A 14,901-nucleotide genomic window follows, 5' to 3' on the forward strand; every position below is an offset into this window, starting at 1 on the left:
CTCTTTAACATGTGATGAGCACGTACATCCTGTGCTCTCTCATATGCAGTTTCACAAATGGTACTTGTGCAGTGTGTATGGTTTGGTAAAAGGCTTCCAAATATTTGAAAAATAATTCTTTGAATTGCTGGTGGTACAGCTTATGCTGATAAATCACAATTTCAGAGGCCATTGATTTTTGATATCGAGAGTTGAATGCAGTTTTGTGTTCTGTCATAAAACAAGTATCAACTGAAAAGTAAGGAAGACATTTCTCTTCGCCTCAGGTGGCTGAAACTGAACTTTTGAGTTTCTTGTCATCTTGTTGAGAGAGATGCCACCCTTGTTGAGAGATCTGAAACATTGATCTGATGAGTACAGCTGTATTCTGTGTTCCTTCTGCCCATTGAGTGTGTCAAAGGCAGTTTTACAAGGACCGTGGCATTCTTTTCCTCTTTTTTTTCCCTCAAGGTCTAGTGTCTCTTAAATCTCTCATCTTTTGTCAGCTTAGCGTTTCTGTGTTTTATATCACAGTGAAACAAAGTTCCCTTGCAGCCCTTAACACAGCAAAGCTAATGTGTGCAATGATTTTCTTCTTTGGCATATGAAATTAATTTCAGATTTGAGGGAACTAGGAATTATTTTTCCTTCAAGTGGAAGGTGGTAAGGAGTGATTCTTCATAGGTAACTGTGTCTGACTTTGTAAGAACATTCCGAGTAGAAGTGAAACACTGATTTATCCAACAACATCTAGCAGATCTTTTGGGGTTTTTATGCTTTATTTTATAAAATAACAAAATGCTGAGGAATTTGAAATTAGAAATACTGCTCGGCGTCTACTTTGACTTGAAACGAGACTTAGAGTACTTGGTGCATTACTGTGGTCATGTCAGCCTGTCAAACATACTGGTAAATAATTGTTCCTTACATATGGTGAATTGGGGAGAAGAAATTTCTTGTTACAAAAGCCTTATGAACTTAAGTCTGCCTTGAGTCATGTATAACAATTGGGATGTGATGCTGTAGCACAGCTTGATAAGTGCTGTGTTCTTGTTTCTTACTGCTGACTGGCAGTTACTCGTTTCTACTGTTTGCACGTAGTGCATGGTGCATTAATGCCTTGTGTTTAGGGTGTCCTCATGGTTCAGATGCTGCAGCTGTCATCATTTTGTGATTTGTACGATTTTGCCTGTGCCATATTTTCCCTGTCTGAGATTTGGAGACTTGTTTTTTTATCCAGTGAAACAGTTCAGCCTTAGCTTGGGGGTTAGTGTTGAGATGTGCTGTTTCAGTGTTCCATGAAGTTACTTGTTTGAGCACATTATGTTGAGATGTGATCACAGTCAGAAGCTGTGGATGTCAAACCCTAATTTAGATCCATTGGTAACCTCTTGCTAGGCTTCAACTGGTGGGGTATCTATAAACTTCAGCAGATGTCCTCCCAGCCTGGAACCTGGGAATGAATCCTGGGTTAGGTTGCAGACTAATTTCATCTCTTCTCTCTGTCTTATCTGACATGTTTTATATCAAATGTTTAGCCTTTCCACTAGGGTATCAATCCCTTGTAAATACCTCTCAGTCCCCTACATGCTGGGTCTTGCAGGTTGTGTAAAAGCATGTTATTCTGCTTACAGTGGTAATGATTCCTAGAAGGGAGACTAGCAGTGGTACTTAAGACTGCTTCTTATATATGCTATTGCATTATAATATGTGTCTCTTCTGAGGCTGTAGGAAGGTGCTGATGACCTGCTGTATTTCTAAAATGGTTCATCTGAAACACAAGCTTTAAATACTTTCAAGAAATGGCAAATCAGGACAAAAAACTATCTGAATCGTTTAGGTCTGTTTTTTGGGGAGTAAAATCTGGGCTTTGTCAATCTTCCTGTCCTATCCTGTCCCACTCTCCTCACCTCACCCTACCAGATAAGATTGGAAATTGTGCCTTTTGGTCTGAAAGTTTTAAAGTAAAACCTCCAAAAGTCCTGCAGGAGTATGCAGAATATGGTGCTATATGTGTACCTGCATTTCTTGTAGTTGGATGAAGCTGAAATATATTTTAGGTCTTTTAAGGCAAGGATGACTAGATTGTGGACATTCAGAGTCTTACCTTAGAGCAGTCTGTCACTAGTGTATCAGCACCAATGGTAAAGAGGAGAAAATCAAGCTGGGCAACAGTCTGGAGAAATCCCCGGTAAGAAGCATGAACAGAATTAGGTAATCAAGCCAATGTGAAGTGCATTCATGTGTTTTTCATGTCTGTGATTGCCACAATTGGCAAGTACTGGAATCTGTGGGATTAAACACATTGATATGCAGTGGTCATGTCATGTGTCAGGGACACAAAGTGTTGGGTTAGAAGTGGTGTCAGCAGACCTCAAGCAAGGAGCACTGATCGCGATCCAGCCATGGCAACCAAGTTTGACTGCCAGAATGCACCACAGGCTCTTTGGTAGCTTCAGTCCCATGTGCTTGTAGGAAGCCTCTAGCCCCAGTGTAGTACCATTGATTCTTGGTGATCTTGATGACCCTGACAAATGGACTTTTTTAAAGATGCTGTGCCATCAGGAGAGCCCTGGGAGCACTAAGACTGGGAGCCCTTAGTTTAGTGGGGGGCACTAAACTGTTTAGTACCAGTCATTGGTTCCAACTGGTATCCCAGTTATCAACCTGTACTGCCTTTAAAAGGAGGAAGGTGAAAAGTACCAGAGCTGCTTTAAAGAGAAAACACTCATAGTAGGTTTAAAATGAAATACAAAAGAACACCTAAAAGGATAAAACCCAGGTAATATGGAGATTGCCTAAAGAATATTAGAGCTCAAAAAATCTGTGGTACTGGACAACAAAAATGTCTTCAGAGGTGATAGTTTTTTTTATGAATCTTTCTAAAGAGTGGTAGCTCTCTAAATGAGGAAAAGATGGGAGATTTTTGTGCATGGAATGTGAAAACTGTGTGTAATGCAGTAGTGAAATATTTTGAAGATCAACTTGATAAAAAAGAAGAAAGAGTAAAAAAATATTGAGACAGATTTGTAATAGGGTAGGATCAGACAGGATGAAGTAATGGAAGCATGAAACAAAGATAAAACCCTAATGGAAAATCTGAGTGAGTGATTTGCCCTTAGAAAGAAGCTTGGAGTCTTCCCAATGGAGACTTTATGGCTGACTCTTGAGTAACTGTCTTTAGTCAAAATATTGTTAGAGAAGGTTTTAGAGTAAATTGATGAAATGAGTAGTTATGTCTTGCCTGGGACTGCCCTGTATTTGGGTTTTTTCTAAACCAGAAATATCAAACTGCTGAACTGCTGAGCACAGCATATAGTGTTCCTTAAATCTGCCCTGCTTCCCGAAGAGTGGTAGGTGATAAATGTTATCAGATTTAGTCTCTCTCTTTCTCTGTTCAGTATAAGTGTTCTAGAGTATTCTTGCATAGATAAACGAGTAAATTATAGGTAGGGAGCAAATCTAAAAGTAAATTATGCCTTGCATCAGTTAAATCACTGAGACTTCAAATTTGGCATGTGCAATATTGGAGTTTGGAGAGGAAAATTCTAGTGGACATTTGAGTTGAGTGATTATGGTAGGTTACACCTCAAACTCAAAATTTAAGATGAGTAGGAATAAAAGGTGAGATTTTAGGGGAAGGTGGGGTGGTGTTGCTAGTGAAAAGTTCAGTAAAGAGTTTTGGTGTTTGGAACACAGAATGATCAAGAAAAGGAGACTTTACAGCATTGTTTTGTTACATTTTTTATTGAAATGCAGAGTTACAGAATCATGGAATGACGTGAGTGGAAAGGAGCCTTGGAGATCCAGTTCCAATCCTCCTGCCATGGGCAAGAATACTTTCCACAAGACCAACTTGTTCAAAGCCTCATCCCTCTTGGTCTTGAACAATTCCAGGGTTGGAACATTCACAACTTTTCTGGGAAGCCTGTGCCACTGCCTTACCCACCTCACAGTAAAGAATTTCTCCTAATGTCTAGTCTAAACCTGCCCTCTTTCAGTTGAAAGCCATTCCCCCTCGTCCTGTCACTCCATGCTCTGGTAAAAAGTCCCTTTCCAGCTCTCTTGTATCCCCCTTTAGTACTGGGAGGCAGCTGTCACGGGGAAGAAGTGTTGAAAAACTTCAGGCTGTGTGGTGTTCTTAAATTTGACACAGTTATTAAGATTATTCAAATATAAAGTTCTAATAAAACAAGAAATTTGAATGACTGGTCTTGCTGGTTGCATACGATGACTTCTTGGGTTCTTTGTTCAGACAAATGAACCTACACAGTGCCCTCCCATTCCCCAGCTATCCAGTCCCTGTCATACTGAGCTGTTGCAGCAGGCTCAGATGGTCACAAGTATCAAATGGTTTACCAAAATGATGAGAGGGGGAAATAACATGCAGTTCTGGTGGATGCTGTAGTGCTGGCGTCCTCTGACAGTGATGAGGACTTATTTTGCTTAAAGTAGTGGAGTTCAACCCTGTAGATGTAAAAGGAGCATTTTGTCCATGTTTACATGAGTGAGCTGGTTAATCAAGTAGTAGGCAGGAAGACAAGCCTTTCTTACTCTCAAGTGAACCCAAGGTAATGAATTTAATGGAGAATTTCATGAATTTTATAATGGAGACGAGACAGCTTCAGGGAGACCTCATTGCAGCCTTCCAGTACTTTACAAAAAGGAGGGAGAGAGGGTGTTTATATGGGCAGGTAGCAAGAGGACAAAGGACAGTGTTTTTAAATTGAAAGAGGGTAGATTTAGATGAGATGTCAGGAAGATTCTTTACTGAGAGGGTGGTGAGGCACAGGTTGTCCAGAGAAGTTGCCCCATCCCTGGCAGTGATCAAGGCAGGCTGGATGGGGCTCTGAGCAACCTGGTCTAGTGAGCAGCACCCCTGCCCACGGCACTGCTGTGCAAACTGGCTGAGAGCAGTGAAGCTATTGTAGTGCTGTCCTGCATATATTCATGGTGTGAAATCCGCTCATTTCTTCTATCTGTGTTTCATCTTTAGCATGTTTGGTGTTTTCTTAGGTGGCTGATGGGGAGTGCTGGCGTTTACTGTTTATTGCTGGTCTTCACTGGTAACTTTTTTTGCTCAGGAAGTTATTTGCCCTAACTCAAAAGGAGCATGATTGTGGCAGTGAAGGTCAGTAGCAAGGATAGGACATAGGAAGTATTTTAAAAGGCTAATTTTAGTTAGTGTGGGTGATCTTGCTGGACTGCCAGCAGTCATCCAGTCCTGTTCTCCTTTGAATTGCATTCTGATGGTACATGTCTTTTCCACTGATAGTTGAATGAACCTAAGGAGATTGCCTTCAGTAGGCTAAAATACGTGTTCAGTTTTCTGGCCTCTCTTATCTGAGAGGTGCAGCAGCATTGTCAGGAATGTGTTCGGAGTGTGCAGTATCTTTAAGGAGTTGAGATGCTTGTGGGCTGGTTTTCCTTTGCAGTGTTTCAGCTGCAGATCCTAAGGAGACTCAGTACCACTGTACTACTTTGTTCCCTTTTTCTGCAAGCCTGATGGGTCTTGTTGCATAGAGCTCAGTCATGATTGATTTTGGCCAGAGAACTGGTATAGGTTATGTGTTTAGATTGTGAATGTGATTATATGGGAATATGAGATTGTCTGATATGAGAATATGAGAACCTGGATTTACTAGTGCTTATGGTCTGCACATGTAAACACCTGGAGAGTCATTTCAGTGAAAACACCTGGAGAATCATTCTAGTGAAAACTCCATGGGGAAGTTGATATTTTGTACCTTTGGGATACTTCTTGAGGTAAAAGCTATCTGTAAGGTGTATGATAAAAAAAAAAAAGAGAACAAATCAAACAAAAAAAAACCCAAGCGAAGCAAAACATCACAAAAACCATGTGCATCCTCCTAGAAAAGATTGAGTTATAAATTATGCACAGTTTTCCATGTCTTTTGATGAATAACTGCATTTTTTAACCTAGAAACAGCTGATTCCAAACTGGATATGACTTTCTTGACATACTTTTTTTTTTTTTAACAGACTATGAGAAGACACAGAAATGAAGTTACAATTGAATTGCGGAAGGTGAGTCTGCTTTTCTTTATCAACTATGTTGCTTTGCTAAAAGTTCTCTGGTGTCTTAAATAAATATTTTTCCATAAGCTTTGCTTTATAGCCCCAAACTTATACAGAAAAGGTGTAAATTTGGTAAATACTAACTGTGGATTCTAATTTATTTTTCTTCTCCAGTTTGTGAAGCTCAGTACAACAGAACAGTGCTGCTTTACTCCAGTGTATCACTTGGAAATAATCCATATTCAGTTTCTGTACCAGTTCTTTTAGTGGACCTCTCAGCTGTTCAAATGTTTAAAATCTCTGAATGGGAAAAGGGAGAGTTTTAGCATTTAGAAAGTGAGGTTGTTAATTTATCTTGTTTTCTGAAAATTATTGCTTCCATGCTGTAAAGGGAGTTAATTTGGGGGTCAGATTTTGGCTGTATTGGGTAAATGTCAGTATGGCTGGGAAAATCATGAATATGAGAGCTGATCTAGTTTACTGCCCTGCCTAATTAGAGCATTTGTTGCACCCTCATCTTTCATAACTCTTGCTTTCCTGCCTTTCTCAGCACCTCAGAGAGAAAGGGTAAGCTTTTATTTGCTTTTGGGTACCTTCAGTGTATTTGAGGACTTCATACTGGCCCCTTTACCTTTATCCTGTTGAGACAGATTCAGTTCTTCACCCTTTTCTTGAACACTCTCTTTCCTAGATTTGACTTGTTGCTGCTTCATAGATCCAAATTGCCCGAATTTTTCTGGAAGTGTGGAAATCTGAAAGGATGCAGGCTGCAGCTGAGTTTTAAATGGCATAGTGAAAACCAGTTCCTGATACTATTTTCCTCTTTATACTAAGTATGTTGTTGACATACACAGCACACAGTCTGTGTATGCTTTGTACACTTCTGAGAGTACCACAAAGTAAATATAGTTATTTTGTTTGCACAGTTGAATAAATGCAGATTTTTTTTTTTTTACAATTGACTTCTGTCTCCTGAATCACATCTGCTTTTTCCAGGCTTTCCCATTCTGTTCCCCAGTATGTTTCCAGGCTTCTCCAACTTGGTATAACCTGTATTTTCTATTAGTTTCATTAATGACCTGATAAGTATTTGGTTTGAATATTCTCAATATAGCCCAAACTCCTTTTGGTCTCCCATTTGATGCTTATCTCCAGTTTGCCAGTTGAATCCTTGACAGTTTGAGTAGTGCTTGCTTAGAAGTGCACACTCATCAAATTCTTATTTTTTCATTATTTGCAAACTGAGAAGACAAAATCCTTGCTAAAATCAAAGTGAAGGGTTTGTAAATAGAAACTATGTTGATGGAAATTAGCTTGACTTTTGAGAAATTTTGTCTGCACTTAGCACCTGATTATGTAGGAGCAACCAAAAAAATCTTGTAATAGTATTTTCCTGGGATCCTTCTGTTCCTCTTGGAAAAAGGGACTTTGTTTTTTCAGCTCTTAGAGAAAAACTTCTCTATCTCATTACAATATAAACTATAAATGTTTTTAAGATTCATCCTGAGACTATAATAATTAGTCAAAGAAATCTAATTTGACCCAGAAGACTGGAAAATGATCAGCAGTGGAAGTTTATGGTGACATGTTAGAGGCCTTATTTCTTCAGAGATGGTGTAAAATTTGCTGTGTAACTGTGAAATCTACACTGGGAAAAGTCATTCATTGCACTTGGGCAGCCTGTGCCTGCTAGCAAAGCAAACCTGTAAAAGATGGCTTAACTAATAGAGCATATCCTTATACATCTTGTTAAATTGAGATGGAATGTGAGCCTTCCTGTGCAATCTTGGAAGAGAACTTTGCAGTGCAAAGTGAGAGTTTTAATTTTAAATTAATTCTTGTAATTGGTTTTTGTAACAGGTCACAATTTCAAGGCCAGTTTATTACAGAAGCGTGGTGGGGAGCAAGTCAGACACTTAAGGCAAGATATTATCCTGTGTGTAAGGAATCCAGCATGTGCCAGTAATATGTGAGTGAAAATGAGGAGGAAGCCTATGAGCTGCCAGTGACTTCTCACTGAAACCTGCACATGCAAAGATCAGTTACACATTTAGAGGAGAAGCCTGAGCACTGGATGTAGGTCAGACTGTAAATCAAGAGTGAGCAGCAGCTGCAGCACTCTTAAATGCAGGAATTGGTGTTCTTGAGTTTTGGTTAAGCATCTTCACTGCAGAGACCAGAAAAAATCTGCTTTAATAATAAATTCAGTGCGTGTCAACTCAGCTGGTGTTAGTGGGCAACTGGTTTACAGTTGGAACTCTGTGGCAGATGAGATTCTGTGCATTGCTTCTGGTACAGAATTGAGACTGAAATGTTAAGGGATATGTTTTATCCAGTTCCAGCAGTGGAAAGGATAAGTTCTAATATCATTGCTTCAGTCTTTACAGTTCACACTGCTGCTCTAGCATGAGTATGCCAAAATCAGGAGAATTTTGGCATGACCTTAGTAATCCACTGGTGCCTCTTCAAAGGAAAGGGATGTGTTCTCTTCATCCCAGCTACCCAGATGCTGTATGTACACCTGGCTTTGAAGAAAAGAGGCAAATTGAGTGTATTCTTGCTCTGTACAGTTGAAGCACTACACAGTCATGGGTTTGTCTTTTGAATCAATGTGGATATAAATATTAAATGAATGGATCTGATGGAATTGCTCACATCTCTGTTTAGTAAGATGGAATAAATAATCATGGCTTTGAACAGTAGTAAACAATTTCTGCATGCATCAGTGTGAGGTGTTTATTCTCTTGAAATTACAGACATCAAGGTGCATTTGCAACACATTCTGTGTTTCAAGAATATATTATCTCTATTCACTGTCTTCACACCACAGCTCTTACTCAGGAAAAAACTATTTTTTCCCCTGCTTTTTATTTCTCAATCACTTATTATTTGTTTAGAAATTTAATTGACAAAGATTAGCAAAGCCATCTGACAGGAAAAGGTAGCAGTAGTCTGGCAGATTCCAGGTTGAGGCATGGGTTGGCATCATGAGCCAGTCAGATGACACTCCCCAGGGTCAGATGCCCTTTTACTGATTCCATATTGGCTTGGTGTTCTATGCATTTTGAGAATGGATCTGCTACATTTCTGGAAAGATAGTCTTGATCTCTGATTATATTGTTTGTACAGCAACAGCTCTGAGAGCTTAAACAATAGCCATCTCCTTTTCCTGACAGATAACAGTGTCAGTTCTGATACTGTAAGAGTCAGGTGATAGAGACTGCATCAGGATGTAGAATATCAAGCTCTTCAGTGCAGTGTCTTGGTGAAGTCTGATTTAGAGTGTTTATCACTTGCTTTCAGCATCCCAGAAACCTGAAGGCTGCTCTGTTAGTAGCAGGGATCCTGGAATTAATTGGCTTAGTCTGTTAGCCTCAATCTAGAGGAGCGTGGTGGATGAGCAATGGTTAGGATTCAGTTTAAGGTTCTATATTTAAATGAACCCTGTAACTCCGTTGCTCTGAGACATCCTTTGATTGTGGGTGCTTGGCTTTCTCTGAAGATGAAGTTGGTCTTGGGCCACTTGTGTGCCTAAAGAAAGGCAGTCAGTCCTTAGCCAGGTCAATGATACATACAGTCATTGAGTTAGATGTCACCCTTCAAAGGAAGCCTTAGCACTCCTAACTTCAGCAGAAACACAGGATACTGTCCTGCTAACTGGAATCCTAAGAACTTCCATGATCTCTCACAAGGTTTATTTTTGGCTTTCTTGGCAAACTCAGCTGCCTCTGAGAGCTCACAGACATGAGCACGTGAAAGCTTTAATTGCCAATTAAGTTTGGTGCAAGGCAAAGCAGTTATTTGCTAAATAAGTGGCGGATTAAAGAGTCATGGGCATGTCTTTTTTTACCTCTTTCCCTGGCATACTGTCCTTGTTTCTACTCTGATCTTTCTTAAAGATTGCTTATGCCCATGATAGCTCCTAAATAAAGTAGAAGACTCTTTGAATAAAGCAATCTATCTTTTATGTTGCTGGGAGTGATAGGGTGGAAAAAATATTTTTCTGATTCTCAGTTAGTCTGAAACTCCAAAAGAAAAAGAAAATACTTAGTTTCAGGACAGTAAAACTTGTATCAGTTAAGTGTCTTTTCCAGTTCAATGTGTATCTATAACTTTCTGTTCGCTGTAAAGAACATATTTTAGTACATAATATAAGTCTGCCAGTTTGAAGAATGACTACAATGACAGGGACACTGAAGCACTATTAGTATGTTCTTCTGGAGGCTTCCCTATCAAGTGTTAGTAGCACAAATTCTTGGAAAAGAATTTGCATTTACTCTGCCTCAACTAATTCATTTAAAAAAATTACCCTAAGAGGAAAATTACATTCCTAATGGATTCTTTTAGAGGCGTAGTTGAAAAGGGCTATGAAGAAATTGTTTGGAGATTTGCTTGAATCTTTGAGTGAGATCTTGCTGTTCCCTGACATAAGAGGTCTCAATCTTTGCAATCCATGCTTAGGCCATACACTGCTATCTACTTGTTTTTAGTCAATTTGCTCCTTTTCTGAGACAGATGAGCACTAACCAAACAGGAACATTATGATGGCTCTCTGTTGTCACAAAGGTGAATTAGCAGAACTCAAATGTAGGGAAGCTGCCTACCTCTTCTAACTGCGTATCTGTAGCTAAATCTTTATCTGAAGAAGAATCTTGGAATCTGACTTGGGCTCAGTGGTAGCTTAAAAGGGATGTCCAGAAAATCTGAATCTACCTCCATCAGTGGCTTGAACCCTTAGTCTCTCCTTGGATGTAATTGCAGGGGCAAGAGCTGCTTGTTGTCATCTGTGAGTATATCTAATACTGGCTAGCATTAGGAACTCCAATTTTTAATGTTGAAATGTTCTTGAAGTTCTGCTTTTTGTCCTCAGAAGACTCAAGCATAATAATGTTAACTTTAGTCCCTCAAGAACGTCTACTGGCTACTGAGCTCCTATTAAACTTTCCCCTGACTTGAAGAAACAAATGGTATTTGTTACCTGCAGGCAAAGATTTTCTTGTTAATTTCTTTTCCCTTTTAGTCTTGGAACCTCGCAACAGCTGGCACTCTTCACAGAGCTTTCCTGCGTGTCCAGTGCTGAAAAATATGGAGAAATTCATATTTGACACCTTTCCCAGTTCTGTTAGAGCATCCCATTGGCCATGTCCCCTTGTACTAAGTTCAGTGCAGCACAGAGCGTTTATGATGTTCCCTTTACCCACAAGGAATCTTCTGTTAAATTGTGTGTTTGAACATTTGAAACTTGCTTGTGTTAGTCTATATATTTTTTAATCCTGTGTCTATCTTCCAAGAAGATAAACAAAAGAAATACCAGAATCTGCAGGACTTGAATATTTCCTGTTCGTGTAGCTTGACCATCCCACTGTCAGTGAAGCAAATGATGGGCATCTGTCATAAAACCTGGACAAGAAAGTGCACTCCTGGTATCACTACTGTTATCTATTCATTTGGCAAGTTTACCAATGCCCTTTGTAGGCTGCTGCAGTGGGATCTCTACCAGCATGTTGGCAATACTTACAACCAGCAGTCAGCACCTGTTTATGAGCTTCTGTACTTACTGTACATAGTACACATGGTTCAGGCAGTGTTGAGGATCCTCCCTTTAGAAGGAGACCTGCTGCATTTTGTTTGTGACAAGGTTTTACCCTTCATCAGAATTCTACTCTGATGCTTGTACCTTTGAAAGGGCTCTCTCACCAGGCTTTGAACAGGACAGCTGTGTCCAGGTATGTTCATTTGTCTTCATTTTCACCACAGGAGCCTGCAGAACGGGCCGGTGCTTTGTTTAGGCAAAACCTTTTTGAGTTTGCTACAATATGTCCAAATACCAGCATTTAAAGCCATGGCAGGCTGCAAATCATCTTCTTTTACCTTCTGTAGGAGAGTGATTGGCCTGTCACATACTGGAGAGAGCATTTTACTTGTCTAGGGATTGGACACTTTTGCAGATGGACAACCATATTTCAAATAGCCTTAGAGACACTGTTTAGAACTGAAAGGTTTCATGAACACTGACTTTATAAGAAATACTAATTAGAATAGAAACTTTTAGTACTTCTCAGTAAGTACTAGCCTCTCTGCCTCAGGCTGCTGTGGAAACTCTTCTATATTGGTGCTGACAGTTGTTTTTCAACCCAGCCATCTGCAAACAGTGAGTAGCTACAGGAACATTGTTGCTCCTTCTTTCTTTCCTTGGCTGAGGTAATTTTTTCTGGAGCCTATCACACCATATGACTGATGGCCTGAAGACACTGCCTGCACTCACAGAAATTGTGGTGTTACTCTGTGGTCAGTTACATCCTGTGAAGTTTCTTTTTCTCTCTTAAGGGGGGGTGTAATATCTTGGCCTTAGAATATGGACTGTTACTGGTACTTGTTTTAGTTAAGGTTAACAGTAGGAGGCATTCTGGGAGGTGTGCTTATGGTGCTGAAGGATTGGATAGTTGGATAGTTGTGTGTGCAGGTATAGAAGGCTTACTGGAGCAGGAGAGGCTCTTGTTCAGCTCAGTGACTGGTGTGGGAAAATCAGGTAAATACACTGCAGGTCATTCTGCTGAAGCCATCAGTTAATGTGTTCCTGCCTGATGCACTTGGTGTGCATACACCGCTTTCTTGGTGCTCAGCTGCCTGCTCCTTCCCATCTTCCTGCTCTGCAGATGCACTTGCCAACAAACTGCCTGTGCTGCTTGTCTGTACTGATGTGCTCCATGTATGCAGCCATTGCTGCGCAGCTCTGGGGCCAGTCTAGGTGGTCTTGTGCACTCTTTGAGGACCTAGTTTCTGTTCTTACAGCTTGACTAAAATTAAACTATGCTAGGTCTGTGAGATACTGTCTTCTTCATTAAAAGGTTATTCTCATGCTTGTTTGTAGTTCTAGCTTTGTTTTATCTGAAAATAAAAATATATTGACTGGGAGGATTTCAAACTTGTTGTAAGTTATTTCTGAGATGTCTGAAAGGTAAACAAGTCCCAGAAATTTTGGACCTGGAATTGCTGGTTTTTATAACATAAAATACTGGGGACCCTTCAATACATCATTCTGTTTGGAGGCCTTTTTTAGATATTACAAACCAGGTGGAGTATAATAAAATCTCTTAATGAGAACTGTGCTTGTCAGATAAATGGAGACTGAAAAGCCTGCCTTTCCTTGCTAGTATACTAGATTTCTTCTAGATGTTGGAACTAGCTCTTATTCTTTTTCAACATTTTGCATCATTAAAGAATTAAATCTGAGTTAACATATAAAAAAGCCAAAACCAAACATAAATAGGTGTTCAGATATATGTACTGTATCATCATCATCTTCCATTTCATCTTCTGTCTTTGTACCTCTAGATATACCAAAAAAATATAAAGTCTAAAATTTAGAAGAGACCATTTCATAATTTTGGTCTAATACTTTTAATACATTTTGAATTTGTAAAAAAGTGTAAACAATTGATGATTTGTTTTCTTTCTTTTTTAATTACTGTTTAATATCTTCAAATTCATTAAATTAGGAATGTTAAAAGGAAATGTTAAATGGGTATTTTACCACTGAAAAGATAATTCTTTTGTAATTCCTTAAAGGAACTAAGACTGGAGGGTGTCTTGTTTTTTGTCAGAAATTAGGCTAATAGCTTGAGTGGGAAATACTGCAAGTGCCAGTGTGCATGGAGCATGCTACTTTACACAGAAAATGCAAATAGATGTGACCAGGGAGCTTCAAAACAAGGTTTAGCTGAAAAATAATCTTTCACTGAAAAAGAATTTCTGTTACGTGTGGCTAAATGTTAATATCATGCAGAGCTATGAGTATTGTGAATGCCTGTTAGAAAACTGATCCCCAGAGTGTGAGTTTTAATTAATTCAAATGTCATGGATTGTTGTAGATCTGTCTGATTAGCAAGCTGCCAGATTATTACAGCTAAAATACTGCAAATTCTATTTGCAGTTACAAATGCCTTTAAAAAAGGCAACCTTATCTATACTTAAATGTTGAAAAAGTCCATTGTGCATCACCACCCTGTACTAATAAGCATTAAAAGTGGCTTTATTTTTTGTCATTTCTTTACAGAACAAAAGAGATGAACATCTTTTGAAAAAAAGAAATGTTCCTCAAGAGGAAAGCTTAGAAGATTCTGATGTTGATGCTGACTTCAAAGCAGTAAGTTCCTTGATTCTGGAATTGTTTTTAAAACTTTGGTGATGTCTCTAAACAATATATTCTGTTATCTTGCAGTTATTTGAAAGTAAATTTATGAACTGATACACTGTTAAAATAAGTTTTCTTGTATTAAATGTTTAAGAAGGTTATAATTTATCAACAAAATTACTAAAACCTTTTTTTTTCTTTTCAAGCAAAATGTAACACTAGAAGCTATACTGCAGGTATGTTACATTTAACTTTTTTTTAACCAGAAGGGTGTGTTCTGTGCATTTTTAGTTTTTACTGTGTTTTAAATTTTTTTTTCAGAATGCCACAAGTGACAACCCAGTGATCCAACTGAGCGCTGTCCAAGCTGCAAGGTAAAAATAAATGAAGATACAGAAACATAATTTATATAAGGTTTTTATTTTAAAAGTTACTTACTTTTGCTTTCAATTTCACAGAAAACTCCTATCCAGTGACAGAAATCCACCTATTGATGACTTAATAAAATCTGGAATTTTACCAATTCTGGTAAAATGCCTAGAAAGGGATGATAAGTAAGTATTCTTTTTAAAATCTTCACTGTTACTAGAAATTTGCATTAAGAAAAAAATCATTATTTGAAACAAAACTGGGATTCCAGCGCCATATAATCTGACACAGTGGATCACATTCCATGGTGATAGATCAGAAGTTCTCCAGGAATATTTATTCTGCCACAGAATTGTAATTGAATTTTTTCGAGCGTGTTT

General features: G+C 38.8%; 1 protein-coding gene across 1 annotated transcript in view; it reads left to right on the top strand.

Moving 5' to 3' along the window:
* The window catches only part of KPNA3 (karyopherin subunit alpha 3), a 47,726-nt gene that overhangs the window by 13,988 nt on the left and 18,837 nt on the right, over positions 1-14,901 (top strand). The window contains exons 2-6 of the mRNA XM_063149277.1: positions 5,983-6,027; positions 14,075-14,164; positions 14,359-14,388; positions 14,474-14,526; positions 14,611-14,706. Coding sequence (XP_063005347.1) covers positions 5,983-6,027; positions 14,075-14,164; positions 14,359-14,388; positions 14,474-14,526; positions 14,611-14,706 — 314 coding nt within the window. The remainder of the gene's footprint in view (positions 1-5,982; positions 6,028-14,074; positions 14,165-14,358; positions 14,389-14,473; positions 14,527-14,610; positions 14,707-14,901) is intronic.

This window comes from Melospiza melodia, chromosome 2 (assembly GCF_035770615.1).
Source record: "Melospiza melodia melodia isolate bMelMel2 chromosome 2, bMelMel2.pri, whole genome shotgun sequence".
Taxonomy (NCBI): Eukaryota; Metazoa; Chordata; class Aves; order Passeriformes; family Passerellidae; genus Melospiza; species Melospiza melodia.